This window comes from Mus caroli, unplaced genomic scaffold (genome assembly GCF_978045245.1).
Source record: "Mus caroli unplaced genomic scaffold, Mus_caroli_1 scaffold_13, whole genome shotgun sequence".
NCBI classification, from domain to species: Eukaryota; Metazoa; Chordata; class Mammalia; order Rodentia; family Muridae; genus Mus; species Mus caroli.
Genome location: NW_028227268.1, coordinates 60846604 through 60864408, shown reverse-complemented (window position 1 = coordinate 60864408; position 17805 = coordinate 60846604). Strand labels below are relative to the sequence as shown.

The following is a 17805-nucleotide window of genomic DNA, read 5'->3' as shown; positions in this document are numbered from 1 at the left end:
CTTGTATGGTATTAAATGGATATGCAGTGGCAGGGTGTACATTACAGTAGGTGCAAGGTGTGGGTGAGGTATTTTGCTTTCACTAGAAATAGAGTCTTCAGATATCTGCTTGTGCAAGCTCTTCCAAGAGGCCCAGAGCCAGGCTGTAGAGTACAGAGTGATTATGTTGGTATCTGAAATCTAATATGAGTGTGAATCAGATCCTTTCTCCCACTTATTTACAGAAAGACATTGTACCAGTATGATCCTACCAGCCAAGCTGGGGACCAACCAAGTTCTGCATCAGATAGGAACAGGTTGCCCTGAAGTGGAAGGTCCCAGGCTCACACCACCCCACACACAGGGCAGGCACTGAGGAATTGCCTCTCTTCCACTGAAGCACAGCTCATGGCCTGAGGACAATGGCTCTCCTCCGTCCCCCTCACTGGGCACACACTCTTCTGCTCTCTGGCCTTAGCACAGCATCACAGCAGTGTGCAATGAGAGGGTATTAAGATAGTTACCCCTGACCATGGGTGTCCTGTTAACATCACAATAAGCAAAAATAATTTTTATGACTACCACCACCACCACAACAAAAATCTCCCCTGACAAGCTCTATGTAACGCCATTTCAGAGCATTTTGAGGCGATTGTCCAAGATGGACTATTTATTCCGTGCCCAGTTTCTACTTAGAGGACATAGTTTTATCTGAATCATACTAGAATCTTAGCAGAGTTCTAATTAAAATGTTTGCTTTAGAAATGCCTTCTCTTTAGACCTTATTAGTAACCTAATAATACAAATTAAAACAATAAAATACCATGTCTAGCCTGACACATTTGGCAGATAAAGACACAGGGAGAAAAAGAACATGATTATAGGAGCTGCCTTCTTAGGAAGTAATTTGGCATTACAATCTCATGAGCCGTAAGAATTGTTCATAGCTCAGCTTCCTCAGCAATGTAACCTAAAAGCTGGCCTAAGCAAAGGGACTTAGAGTAAGAGCAAAGCAAGCATTAGCACCAAAATAGGGATTGCTCCTCTAGCGTGGGCTGGAAGGACCCATTACTGGGTCTGCTCAGCAAAGCAGAGCAGCGTCTCGGAAACAAGGGTGCGTTTGCCAGTCATTGCCCATCAGTCTCCCTAGGTGTCAAGGAAGAAGTCTCACCACTGAGCAGCAGCTTCTCACGGGCTAGGAAAAAGCACAGATGAGTCTGCTTTTCCTCTGATGAAGTTTATACAGCAGCAAGCTGACTTCAGTGTCAAGGCACCTTTTGGCCTAGGGCCTAATGTGTAGACAGGGCACAGTGATGACCATGGGAAAATGGAAACACAGAAAATTATGTGTAAGTGACCTGGAACTTCTGGATTCCAGTGATCTTCTTCCCTTAGCTGCTTAAGGAGCTGTGGGCACAAATGCACACCTAGCTTATATATAAACTTTGAATATGACTGGCAAAGTGCTTACCTAGCATACACAACACCTGGGTTCAATCCCTAGAGCTAGGGAAGAAGAAAAAACCTAAATATATCAAATTGCAAAATTATGCGTGAACATACTTCTCAATTATACTTAAAATATCTAGTTAAATTTCTAAAACTTAATGGCTTTATTATGAATTATTGAGGTGGGACTGCATGACAAGTAGCTGAGATTATGTGTACAGAGATGTCAAAGAAGGCCAGGAAGAGTCTGAAAACAAAGCAGGGGATAGCTGCTCGAGATCTACGGGGGAATTATTTTCAGCCTAGAATTCTCGGTACCACCACTATTAACCAAGCATGATGGTAAAAAATGATTTTTCTGTATGGATGCATCTGGAACATGTTTCTCCCCGACAGCCTTCCTCGAGAGGTTCTGGGAGGTCCTAGAGGTACAAAGATTTCGTTGGATAATTATAGTAACTACCTAAGAGCTTCAGAATTTGAAAAGTAGGAAGTGAGCAGTAGTCCAAGGACACCCATATCAAACGTGTGGCAGACCCTCTGTGTGAGGCCCGGAGCAATGGGCTTCGAGGAGGGTGTTAGAAACTTCACACAAACCCAAAATGAGTAAGAAACCAGATGATAAGGGACAGTTCTCCAGTAAGAGAAGTCTGGAGCCAGCAGAACCTATAGGGGGAAAGCAAACGGCAGAAGAAGGATTGGAACCAAATCTCTGACCATCATAGGCCAGCCATGGTGCACACACATACCTAAGTAAAAATTTCAAAATAAATAGTGGTGTAAGATTACAGTCAGCAAGAGATCACTATAGAAGATAAAGACAGACTAGAAAGCGCTTCTCTGGAGGACTCAAATTGAGGGAGGGAACAGTTTTTTATTTGGTTGCATTTAACTACCTTCAGATATGGCTTTCATGATCTTATTAAGACCAGGTCTCACTATATAGCCCTGGGCAATCCTCCTGCCTAAGCTGGAAGTGCATCAATGCCACACCCAGTTTGATTATCATTTGTGACATAGCCCTGTGGGGAAAAAAAAAACAAAATATAACTGAATGTGGTGAATGTTACAAATCTTGAAAAGCCACAAAGCAACAAAAAGTTTGTCTTTAGTCATGTGTCAGTCAGTGCCATTTTCCCAGTGGCAGCTGTAACCTGTTAGCCTTTCCTTCCTGAGGCAGAGCCGGTCTGCATGGTTGGCTCGGGGCTACTTGTTTTGTGCAGTGAGTACTCTGTAATGTGCCACCTGCGGTCCCTTCTCTCAGCCATTCTCATTGTCTTCCTTAACACAGAAAAGGAATCTCCTGTTGGCATTTGAAGCCGCGCAGAGTGTAGGCATCAACCCCAGCCTGGTAAGTGTCCTCCTGTGGATCCTTTTGCTATTCCTTCCTCTTGATGAGAAAAACCTCCTGCTGCCCACTGAACCCATATGTGATGCTCAGATCCGCTTGCAGATCTGTTACTCACGATCCCTAGTATAAAGTTATCCAGTCGGTCTGAATGCAAGTTAGACTCAGGGTTTCTGTTTGTATCTTTGTTTGTTGTTTTATTATTATTATTATTGTCATTATTATTATTACTCTGTGTTTGTGAGTGTTTTGCCTGAATGTGTATGTGTGCACTCCATATGTGCCAGGTGACCTTGTAGGCCAAAAAAGGATATCAGATCACCTAAAACTAGAATTACCGCTGACTGTGAGCCACCCTGTGAGTGCCACCAGGAAGGTTACAAAGATACTAGAAATGAGCATTTGGAATGAGAAGCACAAAGATGGGTTGCCAAACTAGTTAGACACAGCAACAGAGAAGCTGGTGGATGGGACGTGAGCAGAAGACTACCCAAAAGATCAAGTAGACAATAAAGGACGGGAAAACAGTAGAGAACTTGTCATTATTTAATGTCTGTTTACTTTCTACAATGGGGAAGCCAACAAACTCAGTGAGTCGGAGGCCAGCCTAGACCACATGAAACCCTGTGGGTTTAAGAAACAGTACTGAGTGGTAACCAATCTAGAATCAATCTATGGGCTTCGTATGTACAACAACAGCAAAAATCTGATTTCAGCAACTGCTAATCGCCTTTCTATTCTTGAAACTAAATTGAAACTTCTTATATAATCTTTCAACAGAACTTGGCCAAAGGTTGTTAATTACTATTGCCACTTTTGATTGGGTGTAATTTAGAAATGACAAAGGTACCAGGCAGTTGTCATGCACACCGTTAATCCCAGCAGTCAGGAGGCAGAGGCAGGTGAATCTCTGTAGTTCAAGGCCAGTTTGGTCTCCAAAGCAAGAAACCTTGTCTCAGAAAAACTAAAAAAAAAACAAACAACAACAACAACAAAACCAGCCAAATATAACCCAGTGCATTGTGCATGTGTGTGTAGCCAGGCTGGCTTTGGTATCACTGTGTAGAATGATCTTGAATTTCTGACCCTCTTGCCTCTACTTCCCAAGTGCTGTGTTTTGAGGCATGTACCACACCTTGATTGGCCCAAGTTCTTTGATGTTGTTTTAAAGTACCTACAAGCAGGGGTGGAGGGAACCAATCAGGAAAATGAAGACTGGGATAGCAGTGAGTTACAAGAGCACAGCTCCCAGGGGTGGGAGGAGTCAGAGAATGAGAAGGGAAAGGGGCTGTGGACCAAGCAGTCCTGTGGGTGCTGACGACCGGTGTGAATCTGATGAAGAACGGACAGTGTTGTAGAAATAACACTATTCTTCAAGGGTTAGATATAATTATTTTCTCTAAACCTTCCTCAAAAAGTAGAACACTATTTAAGAAATAGAAGCCAGCTGAAGAGGGGGCTCAGCACTTGAGGGTTCTACTGTTGCAGTGGACCGGAATTTGGTTCCCAGCAACCATGTTGGACAGCTCACAACTGTCCATAACTTCAGTTCCAAGGAATCTGATCTGATACCCGCCTGTTTTGGCCTCGGCAGTCACTGCACCACTGTCCAGAAGCCCACACTCAAACACATAAGTACACCTAATTTAAAATAATATAAATAAGTCTTAGGTAAAACAGATAAGCAAGATCCCTTCGGAGTGAAGCTCTGTAGTGTGTAGTGTGCTCAACCACCGTGAAACAGACACCTTAAGTGCACACCGCAGTCCTACAGAAAGAATGGGCAGATGCTCTTGGCACCACTGTCATTACTGCAGAGCCACCGTGCTGTGTCCTCCAGGACTGACAGACTGTTGCTTGGTGAGGGTTCACTGTGGCCTTAGTCATTTAGTCCAGGACACGCTGCTCACTCAGGACATGTGCAGGATAGTCACTGCCCAAGACGAAACTCCCCAAAGCAAGAACTCCAAGAGACTTCCCCTTGGTCTTTCTAAACATCCGTGAGTCCGGTAAGTGATGTCAGTTGCTTTTTATAAGTTTTACCGTCTTAATTACTTTAAGTGGTGTGAAGCACCTTCACTTTGTGGTGCAATACTTGCCACCCTCCCCCTGTAGAACTCTTATCTTGCAAAATTGAAACTCTGAGTCTGTTAAACATTAATCCCTCAGCCTGGTGGCCACTGTTCTTTTCTTAGACTCTGAGAAATCACCTATTTTAGATACCCTGTGTAGGTATATTTACTGTACCATTTCTGTCTCGTGTTTGGCTTATGTGACATAGTATAAGGGCCTCAAAACTCATCTTTAGAAGCTCCTCCCGCTTAAGGTAAATCACAGTTCTGCCACATGCTGCTCATCCCTTCATCCATTACTGGACACTAGGGTACCACTCTAGTTTGGCTCTGAGAGAAAATGCTTCTGTGAGCCTGGATGCACAGGTACCTTCTCTTTTTATTACTGAAGGCCCTGAGAACAGTGCCAGGCCATAGACTGTCAGTAGCCAGTATGTGTGAGCAGATGAATAAAATATGACACATTTCTGGTGGATCTTTTAAAAGATTCATTTATTTTTATTTTATGTATATGAGTATTTTGCCTGCGTGTGTGTGTGTGTGTGTGTATACCACATACATGCCAGGTGCCCTGTGGGTGCTGGGAACGTAACCGAGATCCTCTGGAAGAGCAGCCACAGATGATCCATCTCTCCAGCCCCTGTGGTATATTTCTAATGTTCTTGATTAAGTTCATTACCATCAAGGTACTAAGATTCTTAACCAGTATTTTCAAAGTCAAATTCATTTTCATTCTGGCTGGGGAATTTTTGTGTTCCATTTTATTCTGTCTGCTGTAGCCCACTAATTAGGTCCTTAAGCCATGATAATCCATCCCTAAATTATTGACACCAAACCACATGGGAGAAGCATATTTTTGCTTCAGAGTTAACATACTGGTACAAGTATCTCGCACACACGTGAAGGAATATCACTGAAGTCACCTCTTCTCTTGAATGACCGACTAACCAATGCCTTTAGCAAAAAGCCCCCCTGATAAAGGCCTGCCTTAGCATTAAGCAGGGGAAGAAAATATCTTCTAAATTTAATTCTACCTGGAGCTCCTTTTTATTTCCTGTTCAAAAAATGCTTCCATTCACATGTGTGGTAGCAGAAACAGATGCAGACAGAACACCCATAATATACAATACAACAACAACAAAAGTACCTCCAGTATCTTCCTCTTGTCAGGAACTGCCCCGTGAGCCAGAAAGACGGCTCAGGGGTAAAGGTACTTGCCACCAAGCCTGATGACCCGAGTTCAATCATTGGAATCTACATGATAGAAGGAACAAGTTGTTCTCTGCCCTCCACAGGTATTCCATGAGATGCACATGTAAAACACACACACACACACACACACACAGAGTGAATGAATATCTTCTAACAGATCATACCAATTACTCATAAATGACACGACCATTTTATTTTGTGTTAGAGTGCTTTGTCCCCTGCCTGTGGCAATTGTCATGCTTAGATCTGTCTGTTCTTATAGCACCTGTCTCCTTTGAGTGTTTTGCTTTGTTTTGGGAATGAGTCTTTAAGAAGGAGTTCACTGCATAGCCAAGGCTGTCCTTGAACTCCTGAACCTCCTGCCTAACTCTCCAGAGTGCTGAGATCAGGACTGCATGACCACAGCCCTCTCTGTTGTTTTAACGTGAGTTTCTCTGTTGGAACACTATGCTGGGCAGTTCTCTTTGTTGCTGGCCAGTCATCTTCCTAGGTCTGGTGTCTTTGTTTCTTTCTAAATCTGATTGTTGTCTTATTGTTGAATTTTAAAAGGTGTGTGTGTGTGTGTGTGTGTGTGTGTGTGTGTGTGTCTGTGTGTGTGTGTTTGTGTGTGTATGTGTGTGTGTGTATGCGTGTGTGCCTGTGTGTGTGTATGTGAGTGTGTGTGTGTTGTGTGTGTGTTGCTGGATACAAGTCCTTATTATACTTGATTTTCAGATATTTCCTCTCAGTCTGAGAGTTATCTTTTCATTCTTTTAACAAATCTTTCTGAGAGTAAGGTTTCTTAATTCTGACCCAGTTTATCAGTTGTTTCTTTCATGGTCAAGCTTTGATGTAGTTAAAAGATCATCACCCAACCCAGGTCACAAACTCAGATTTGCTCTTGTATTTTTTTTCTAGAGCTTTCAAAAGTCTTCCTTGTAGTCCCTGATTGGTTTTTATGTGAGCTGTGATGTATGCATTAATTTGCTTGTTTGTGTGTTTGTTTTATGTATGACCATTCAGTCCAGTCCCAGGTATGAGAACACTGTAATCCTACTCTTCCCAGAGCTGAAATATCCCCACTTTGTTGTTCTTCTAGACTGTTTGGTATTTTTTTATATTCATAAATTTTAGAACATTAGTTAATATCTACCAAAAATTAAGATTTACTGGGATTTTTATTGGAATTATATGTATATATCAAACTGGGAATAATTAATAATCTTACAATGTTATCATTTAACTCATAAACACATAATTCATGTCCACTCATTGAGGTATTTGGTCTCTACAGCTAGAATGTGTGTATATAATGTTAGATGTGAGCTTTAAAACTACAGATTGAAGAGCCGGGCGTGGTGGCGCACGCCTTTAATCCCAGCACTCGGGAGGCAGAGGCAGGTGGATTTCTGAGTTTGAGGCCAGTCTGGTCTACAAAGTGAGTTCCAGGACAGCCAGGGCTACACAGAGAAACCCTGTCTCGAAAAACCAAAAAAAAAAAAAAAAATCCCAGTTTTTCCTTTCTGGCACGAAGGAAGGTGACTGAGGTCTGTGGGACAGTGTCATGGACTCTTGTTAACCTTGGGTGTAGAGTTGTTTTTCAGTTTCTACAATCCAGACATCTGCAAAGCTGGCTTTATCATTTCCTTTGTAGTTTGCGTGCCTTTTTATTTCTTTTTCATGCCTTATTATATTAGCTAAATTTTCAAGGACTGTATTATGCATGACAAATAAGAGGGTCCGTCTTTGTCTTATTCTTGATTTGAGGGAAGAACATTGTCTTACCCAGTTACATACGATGCTAGCTGCTGTGTTTGGGGTATATATGTTACACATATGTATGTTACACATACCCTATCTTGTGTAAAGTAAGTCAACGTCCCCTTTGTTTTCAGAGAATCTTTTTACCGTGAACGCATTCTGAAGCTTGTTGGCCATGGTTTTTTCTCAGTGTTACTATGATGAATTACATTGACTCAAAGGCATCAAACCAGTGAGGCTTTGCAAAGCCTCACTGAATTATGATATATTTTACTTTATAGATGAATGAATTCAGTTTACTAATTTTTTTCAATTTTTTTCAATTTCAGTAGTTTTGTGTCTATTTATCTGAGAAATTGATTTAAAGGTGGTTTTTGTTTGTTTGTTTTTGTTTGTTTTTGCAGTGTCTGATAGTAGGTTAATCTGACTTCACAAGATGAGTTGAGAAATGTTTCCTCATCTTCTGTTCTTTGAGACTAAAGAAAAATGGTACTAGTTCTTCCACATATGTTTGGTAGAATCATATGGACCCGGGTTTGGGCAGTTAACCATTACATTAGTTTAAGCAAATATTGCAATTGTACAATATTGTACAAAACAATTCTTTAGAGGTTTTCAGATATGATGTTAATAATGTATCAAAATATTTTTGATTCAGTAATTGCTGGTATGAAGTGTTCTTAGTGAAACTGTGACTAGTGACTCTGTACTCTGAAGTTTTCTGGAACTGAACACACTTTCCTTTACAGCAGAGCTTCACAACTTAGGGGTCATGACTCCTTTGGCAAACCTCTATCTCCAAAAATACTTACAATTCTTTAAATTAGCAGAATCACATTTATGAAGTAGCAATAAAATAAGTTTATGGTTGGGGGTCGCCACAACATGAAGGGTATTGAAGGGTCACAGCATCAGGAAGGGTGAGAAACACTGCTTGTCTACACAGAGGAAAGCTTGCTGTCTCTCTAGAGTTGTAGGCATAGTCAGAGCTCCTCTGCCTGCAGTCAGCACAGTTCCTAGCCTGTGTCCGTGCTGTCATTAGCAACTCCTGCTTCAAGACTTTATTTTTCTAGTTCTAAAAACTGTTCTGGGCAGAACTGTGTAGAAGGCCCCACTTGTTCCCTTTGTACCCTTCCCCATAGATGGTGACATGCTGATGGTTTCAGCGTGACTAAAGAGCAAAGCAGGAGGGAAATGCTCAGATGTTGAGTCAGTGGCTGATGGACAGCTGTGTGTCACGGCCTGGAGCAGATGTGCTCAGCTCAGCCTCTTTCCCCATTGTCTCTGTTTCTGGCTTATGTTGTGTTACACACACAAAAGACTACACATCCAGTCCACAGTTAATAATTAAACATGGGCTGAGAGCCTGGCAGAGTGGCCGCCCCTGCACCCAGCCTACTCACCTGTCTCATCACGGTTTGGCCTGGCCTCGTACATGCTTGTTCAGTGAACTTGAAGAATGAGCCCCCAAAAGGAATAAATTAATAAAATTAGATAACTAGCTTCCCCCTCCCCAATTACTGAACTAGCAGAAAGAGAGGAAGGAAGGAAGGAAGGAAGGAAGGAAGGAAGGAAGGAAGGAAGGAAGGAAGGAAGGAAAGAAGGAAAGAAGGAAAGAAGGAAAGAAGGAAAGAAATGTGAGAGTCAGATATTAAATTAGTAAGGCACCTGGTTGAAATTGACTCAAGGCATCTGACCAGCGCTCCAGGAAGTAACTTGACTGAAAGAGATAACACTACCCATGTAAAGTGCAATTCTGGAAGCAAAGGGAAACTACAGAAGTGCACACTCACTCAAGTACAGCAGTGTGGGAGAATGTCCATTGGAAAGGCACGGAATCGTGAGGACATGTCCACTGTGGGAGCCTAGAAAACTGGACTTACATTCATATGCGCCACTGCTGCTTCCTCCTCCTCCTCTTCCTCTTCCTCCTCCTTCTCCTCTTCCTCCTCCCTCCTCCTTCCTTCTTCTCTCTCACCTCCTTCTCCTCCTTCTTCATCTGTTTTGTTTTGTTGGTTTGGGTTTTGGTTGTTTTGGGTTTTAGTTTTTAACACAGAGTTTCTTTGTGTAGACCTGGCTGTCCTGGAACTCTCTGTGTAGATCAGACTAGCTTGTTACTCCCCCTGCCTCTGCCTCCCTGGAACTAAAGTGCTGGGATTAAAGGTGTGTTCCACCACCATCTGCTTCAACGATTTTCTAGAGTAAAAGTCTGGGTGACTGTAAAGAGTTATAATGGTGTTTAAAGATGAAAACATTAGGAATTATGTCTTTGGTCTTTGGAAGGGACACACCTACCAGGCAAGCTGCTGAAGAGCCTAACTTAGCACTTTAGCATGGCTTGTGTGTGCCTGTACCTTGACTCCCGGTGGTAGAGGGTTTCTGGTCTGTACCAACCCTGACCTGTATCAGAGTCCCTTTTGTAAAAAGAGGTTTGAGACATCCCTTTGCTGACTGTTTCTTTCCCTCGCAGGAGCTCAGTGAGATGCTGTACACGGACCGGCCTGACTGGCAGAGTGTGATGCAGTATGTGGCCCAGATCTACAAGTACTTTGAGACATAAACAGACCCACTGGCTGCCGCTTGACCTCAAGTTAGTCCTGGACGCGCCTGCTCACCGTCCATCACACCTGCTATGCCCACCATCTCACCACCTGGATTTCCAAGGAAGGCTCAAGCCAAGTGGGCCAGCACTCCATCGAGAGGCAGAGCTGCCTCTTCCATGCCCCACCATGCGGACCAGAGGCAAACATGCCTGGAGCCTATGTTCAGGAATCCTTGCTCCCAGTGGGAAGTTTCTAGAGAGGCAGGCCCCACTCCTCACACACTGGGTCTCCAAACCCAGGCTCTCTTCTGTGAGATTCCAGTGTTGCCAGTCCCTTGTCCAGCCCACACGTGGTCTACGTGCTGACAACAGCCCTTCACTCTCCATGTCTCTTCTCCTTCCCCCCTTCACTAACACTGCTCTGGTCTTGCTTCAGTCAAAACTCTGTCCTTAGCAACTACCTGCCCCAAAATAAAGCAGCACCCCACAGAACAGAAAAACAAATGCAGCTTTTGCCTCTTAGCCACCTAGCAGCCCACTGACTAGGGAAATAGTTTGCTCAGCTCTGTGTAACTGAGGACTTAATTACACTGCGTAGGTCTCACTGTCCCCATTTGATTCCTCAAGTGTGCAAAGGAGCTTTTGGTGCCTTGCTGATGGTCCACGGGAGGCCAGCTGGCGTGCACATGAACCACACAGCCTGAGTACAGGGCTGGTGTCTTGGCTGATGGAACCATGACCGTTGTCCACATCACCTTCTGCCCTGCTATTTATTTACAATCCCGTTCACACACACATCTGCCTAATATGTGGGACTCAACAGAAGTCCCTGACGCGTGTGAAGCAGCCTGTGCTGGTGAGCTCCTTGCACATTTGAACAGTCCAACAGGGTGGGAAGGCAGAAATAGAAACTGTGTTTTAGTTCCAGACAGAGTTGGTCCTTAGCACTTGTTGGGCCTTATACATTTGCCTAATGATAAAAGCTATGAGAACAGTCACACTTTCCCCTGATATCCTGCTGTTTCTCTGAGAAACACCGCACCTTCTCCCCCCTACCCCCTACCCCTGACTGCGGGGCTCATTGGCTCTAGAGTCTAGGGGCTTCTTGCTATTTTTCTCCGTCAAATAAGTGTGCACTTCATAGCAAATGAGGGTGCCCCTTTCTCAGCTCATTGGCTCTAGAGTCTAGGGGCTTCTTGCTATTTTTCTCCGTCAAATAAGTGTGCACTTCATAGCAAATGAGGGTGCCCCTTTCTTAGACAGTTGGGTGTGCACAAACACCCATTATTGTTCTAAGTGCCAAATAGCCCTGTGCTGGTCCTTTGAGAAAGGACCATGTTCACAGCCACCCCTGAGAATAACCGCCATAGTTCTAGTGAATCTCTGCCTGCTTATCTGAGCCACCCTGCTGGCCCGGTCTGTATCCTTGGAGGACCTGGGTTCTGTCCCTCCCTCCAGTCCATCCCTCTGATGGGTGGCAGCTGGGTGCAGCAGCACTGATTCTCAAACTGTTGTAGCCTCTTGGGGCCACAGGCTCCACCTTCAGGCTCTATCTGTAGTTCTTGGCTGTGGCTCCATCCAGTTCCCCTGGGACTCCTAGCAACTGCATGCCTGACCCTCCAATCAGGTGAGTCAGAATAACTGGAACCTAGCAAAGATGGAGTCTGCAGATTCTCACAGTTCTCCAGAACTGGTGGACAGCCATGCAGAGGGGCAGGACACTCCCCACCCCCGCAGCCCCCTGTGCTCCCCACAGGAGCTCCTGAGCAGTAGTCAGCTGTGAAATGGGCCCCTTCATCTCCAGGTGGAAGTCGAGGGCTCAGAACCTCCTTTCTGATGAATGTGTTGCTCAGAACGCTAGGACGTGTGCTGCGTCAGCACTGGCTGTGTTGATGTGATTGAGGACAGCCTCACTGTCCCTGGGCTTCTGCTCTGCCCAGCGGGGAAAGGGAAGTGCTGTCCCACACATCTGGGTGCTGGTTCCCCACGGGTGATCTCCAGCTGTGTAGGAGAGGCCACAGTTAAGGCTTGTAGTTCAGTCTGTCTCTGGCTCTTGTCAGGGTGCTGTCTAGACATTTAGGAGCTCTCAGCAGAGCAGGCTCCATGCCAGTCTCTGAACACCTTACAGTTCCTTGTAAGTGGAGGCACTTTGGGGCCCAGCCTCCCTGTGATTGGAACCCAGTTTGCCTAAGACTGGCCAGCCACATGTTCTTGTCTTTATTTTCCTTTGGCTTTCTCCTGATTACTACACTTCTTGCCAGGGATGTAGAAGAGAAATGAGATCATTCCCAGTAGAAGCAGGTACTGCTGGTGATGGGGGTGAGGCAGAGGGCAGGCAGATAGCGCTCTGCTCTGGATCTCTGACATAGTACCACATTGCTGCATGTGGAGGTTCAGGGTCTGGGAGGAGCTCGGGTACAAAAGGGAATATGGAAAACTGACCAGCTAAGACTACCAGCACAGCCGGTGCCTTACATTTTCTCTGGTTTTATTGGGGTGCTTGGGGGTGGGTTTGTTTGTTTATTTGTTTGCTTTGTGTTGGGGATTTTATGAAACAGAATCTCATGGCTGGTCTTGAATGCCTGATCTTCCTGACTCTGCCTCCCAGGTGCTGAGATTAGACACCATGCCTGGCTTTGGTACTTTGTGGTTTTGCTGTGGTTTTGTTTGTCTTGTGCTTCTTTACTAACTATCATTTGGAGGCTGTCAAAGGCCTCCATGGCCGTGTGTTTCCCCTCTGCCCTCAGCTAAGCACAAGAGAGGCCTGCAGAATGTAAGACCCTGAGAAGTTAAACCATGTGGGGAAGTCCGTGGTTTTCTGTGCTGAGTGGTGTCTGAGCTGATGACAGGTGACAGTGCTGAGGCCACGCCCACAGGTACAGGGTCCGAGGAACGGCCCTCTCCTCAGTCCCTTCTCACTTTAGCATCCGAGTTTGTCCTTAGTTCTCATTCTTCATCCAGTTGTTCCTCAGCTTTTGTAGGGCATCTAGAATTCAAGCCGTGGCTGGGAGAGAGAAAGTCATGTCCTGCCAAGCATGGTGCCCCTGCCTATGACTTCAGCTATTCTGGAGATGGAAGCAGGAGAATCAGTTGAGCCTGGGGATTTGGTACTAGTCTGGCAAAAGAGACCCTGAGAGGGAGTGGGGCTGCCCCAAAGCAGTCGGCCTTCTAGCAGTAATGACTATCTGGAGTATTCTCTTCCCATCTCCCACGAGCACCAGACACATGCCAGTCTCACTGGCCAGTGGGAATGGAGAACTGAGACCCTTGGGGACAAACCCACTCACCAAATCTAGCAGTTTCTAAGTATCCCAGTTAGAGATGTACCACGACCAACACAAATGAAAGCGGGAGCCCCCAGCCATCTGAAGAGAAGCGTTTCCAGCACCCGCTTAAGGCCCTGGGCATCTAGCCCTCTGATGGAGGTTGGAGTTCTGGGACACCCTGAGTGGCTCACTGACCATCACTACATTAGTTGAATACACTTGATACATTGTGGCCTCCTTTCTGTCAAGAGCACCAAGCACTGCCCAAGTGTGACATACTACTCGAGGAGAACAGAGCTCATAATGGAAGTGCAAGGTGTGCCGCTGTGTAGTATTTCTAATAAATACATTTTGTTTCTGCCTCAGTTCTTTCACCTGGTGACATTTATCCACATTTTTTTTCAAAGCACCAAACTTGCTTTGAGTCCGCTGACAGCCAGCATCGCCCTGCATGCTCCCGGTCCCTTCCCAGTCTCCCCTGCAGCTCTTCTACAGGTCGTGCCTCTGCCCTCCCCATCTGCAGCTGTCTTGCTGTGAATATAAGCTGTCAGATGAATTCCAGCACCAGGATGCTACCAAGCTGTGCAAATGTCCTTAAGATAGGAAGTGGGCTGCCTGGACCCCAGAAAACACACAGAGTGTTGTAGAAAGTTATGACAAACTTAAAGAGGCAAGTAAATAAAAATATATAATTAGTAGAGATGCCAGTGGCACCTGGAAGCCACAGACAAGAAAGGCCACCCTAGAATCTTCATTCCTATTTCCTCTCAAGTGAGCCCCACAGCCTGCCCTTCTCCTGAGGGCCTCTGCAACTGCTCAGGGTAACAGTCGCTGATACGACTTAACAAACATTGTTGCCAGCCTCAGGGCTACCACTTCCCTCTCAGTCTAAAGGGACAGGAAAAGTTGTGCCAAGAGATACCCAGTCTTGTTTGCTCCACATCTGATTGTCCTGTGCCATCCTGAGTGCCAGTTGCCTTGGGCTGTGTACACGTGTGCATCTGTGCATCCCTGCTGGCTCATGCATGTGCATAGTGGGCCTTTCACAGCTGCCCAGTGTCTCCCCACTTGGGAACTATCTCCATAGCTGCTGGCTTTTGAGGCTTATCACACAGGTTCTATCCTATGAGCCTGGCTGTCTACATGAATGAAGCAAGTACCATCCGTAGGCATCCCATGAGTGGGCCACCTTTGCACATGCACTTTACAGGAAGGGTAAACTGGTTTTGAAGTGGCCACCTGGTAGCACTGAACCCCAGGGCATCTTCCTTTCCGACCCCAGATTTCCCGTACAGCTATCTCGGGTGGTTTCTGTTGTCACAACACATCCAATCCTGCAAACCGCGTACTTTATAAAGAATAGAGGTTTGCTTACCATCAGCTCTGAAGTATGGACCCTCCAAGAGCCCAGCACTGGTGTCTGGAAAGGTATTCTTGCCCCAGCATGACTTGGCAGAGGCCATGAGGAAACAGAGGAAGCATGCTGGCCCTTGTCCTTCCCTTGTGAAATCAATGATACCATGGGGAGCCTGGCCCTCATGACTCATACCCAGTTACCGCCAAAAAAAACCATTAAGCTTCTAGCACATGAACTTTGGGGAGATACATTCAAGCCATAGCTTCGGTGGCAACAGCTCGGGCTTAGCTGAGTTAAATGAGAGGCTCCTAGCAGCCCTGTGTACAGATCCCTGGGCCCATGGCCACGTTTCTTCTGCAGGTGCGAAGGGCTTTGCTCTCAGGCTGTATAAACTTCTATCTGAGCTCCATGAGGGCCAAGTGTAGACTTCTGTGCTCATGATGCCAAACCTAATAAGTGGTGATTATATAGATCGCTTGATGAATTGGTCCAGCTGCCAATTACTTGCCTTCTGACTTGGAGATTAGTTCTAGGAATGAATACCACAGCATCCAGCCTGTGGTCCAGCTTGTGAATGGTCTGTTCCAGCGTTTGGCGGCTTAATGGTGAGTGGGAAAGGCTTGGAGAAGAACTTGAAACCTGACCTCCCCGAGGCCTTCATCTTTCCCTTTCCTTACTGGTATTATATACTGGTCTCGTGAATGAAAAGACCTAACACATTCCCCCTCGGAGTCTTCTGGGATCTTTAAATGAATTCGCTTTAGCTTATTTCACCTGCTTCAGTAAGATATTTCTATATCATGGAGAAAAAAAAAAAGACCATAAATAGATTTGCCTAGAACACTTTAGAAGGTTGGCCAGTGGGTCTGTGAACCTTCCCATTTGTCCATCTGGGCCGCTATTTATATCCCTCCTTAGTGTGGCCATTTCCCTTGTATCTGAAAAATGAGACAGAACTGACAGTGGGACATGGGAAAAGTTTTCCTGCTACACGTGACCTCGGAGGGCTTGGCCGCCATTCAAGAAGGCTGATCCTGGAAAACATCTGGCTGGAGATGGACCTCGTCCTAAGAAAGGCAAAGCCTCACCACCCAGAGCCTCCAAACAGGCAACAGGGATGAGAACTCACTGTGACATTGAAGATGTGTTATTCCGACTGCCGAGGCCTTTCAGACCTGCCTGCTGTGCCCACAGATCCAGTTGCTTTTGTTGAGGGAAGGGGAAGAAGAGGCCTGTCTTTTGGCCTGCCTTTGTTGTCTACAGCCATGGGCCCAAAGTGAGAGCATGGTGGTTTTGTCCCTCTCAGAAATCCTGTGGGTGGCTCAGTGTTGGGTCAGTCGGCCCTGAGTGTGATATCAGTATTTACAGCTTTGAGGTATAACACAGCTGTTCCTGCAAATCATCTAATATTTAGCCCATCTGGGCAAGCGTTGGATAAGCCCACTTGAAGGAATTTGTAGATATTTGCAGCAGAATCTCTAACAAAGGAGAATGCCAAGCTTCTACCCTGACTTCTAACCCAGCCTTCTTAGGGCCAAGTTTAGGTCTTTAAAGCCCAAAGAAACACTTATTCTCCATTTTTCTCTTAGGCTGGAGTCCAGGGAGCTCACCACTCACAGACTGTTAGGCTGCTGGTCTTTGTAGCCATTGTTTGTTGCTGGTGTAACAAATTACTACAATGATTGCTGTCTTATGGTTAGAGAGTTTAGATACCAATCTACGCAAGATTTGCTGAATGCCATACTTTGGGTCTTGAATATTTCTCAATGGGTTAAAGACATGTTCAGCAACCTCTTTAAGAGGTGAGGCCTAGTGGGAGGAAGTTAAGTCCCTTGGGGTGTATCCTTCAGAGAGATAGTGATACCCTGGCCCCTTTTTCTGTTGTGTTTCCGATGCTATGAGGTAGGCAAGCCTCCTGCACCGCATACTTTTGCCGTGATGTGCTGAACCACCCACCATAGGGCCAAGGGACTGGATGAAACCCTCTGAGACCTTTCTTCCTTTTAAGTTTATTTTCTTAAGTATTTTGTTATAGCTGTGGAAAGCTGCCTGACACCTGGAACTAAAACAACCTCAGTAGGTAGGGTGACCTTCCCTTGGGGAGGCCCTAAGTGACAATCTGTTTTCTTGCCTTCCCCAGCTTCCCACATTCATAAATCATGACCTCTTTCTTGGTCTTAAAGCCAATGTGTACTGAAGCTTCTGGCCATCCCTTTAAGACCAAAAGCATGTCTTTTCATGGCATGTGTTTAGTAGTCTAGAAAAATCTTACTGAAGAACGTCACCAAATTCTTTTTGCTGTTCCTGGCTCATCTTCCCCCTGGCTCTCTGCAGCTAGGGAAACTCTGATTTTAGAGTCATGTAGGTAGAGCGGGGCTATCCAGGTACTGTATTAATGATTCTCCCCATCCCACAACCCTACTTACCTTCACCACATCTACAGTCTCTCACCATGTGCGAAGCATCTGTGTGCAATGCATACCACAGTCATTGCTCTGTCTCTTCTCATTAACAGTGGTAAAATCTTGTTTTCCTAGTTATAGTTGCCAAGCTATATGAGAGCTCCCTAGAAAAACAGGACCAGGGCGAAATAGATATGGATTGGGATTGTAAAGAAACTAGCCCTTGTGATTACAGAGGGTAGCAAGTCCCACACTCTGCCACCAGCAAGCTGGAGACCCAAGAAGGCCTAAAAGCCGAGACAGCGGTGCAGACTCTAGTCCAAAGTTCTTGGCCATCCCTTTTAAGACCAAACCTTTTTTCTTTTTTTTTTACTGCTCCAGTCGATGGAAGGGAACTTTATTTGGTCCTGGGGTCACAGGCCAGGTATGACCCCAGAT

General features: G+C 45.5%; 1 protein-coding gene across 7 annotated transcripts in view; it reads left to right on the top strand.

Annotated features, from left to right (window-relative positions):
- Specc1 (sperm antigen with calponin homology and coiled-coil domains 1) overlaps nt 1–13973 on the top strand; it is a 263508-nt gene extending 249535 nt beyond the window's left edge. For all 7 annotated transcript variants that reach the window (XM_029483987.2, XM_085829940.1, XM_029483988.2 and 4 more), the window contains 2 exons: nt 2720–2779; nt 10271–13973. In XM_029483987.2, the coding sequence (XP_029339847.1) occupies nt 2720–2779; nt 10271–10360 (150 nt within the window). In that variant the 3' untranslated portion in view covers nt 10361–13973. The remainder of the gene's footprint in view (nt 1–2719; nt 2780–10270) is intronic.
- Nucleotides 13974–17805: the final 3832 nt, after the last annotated feature.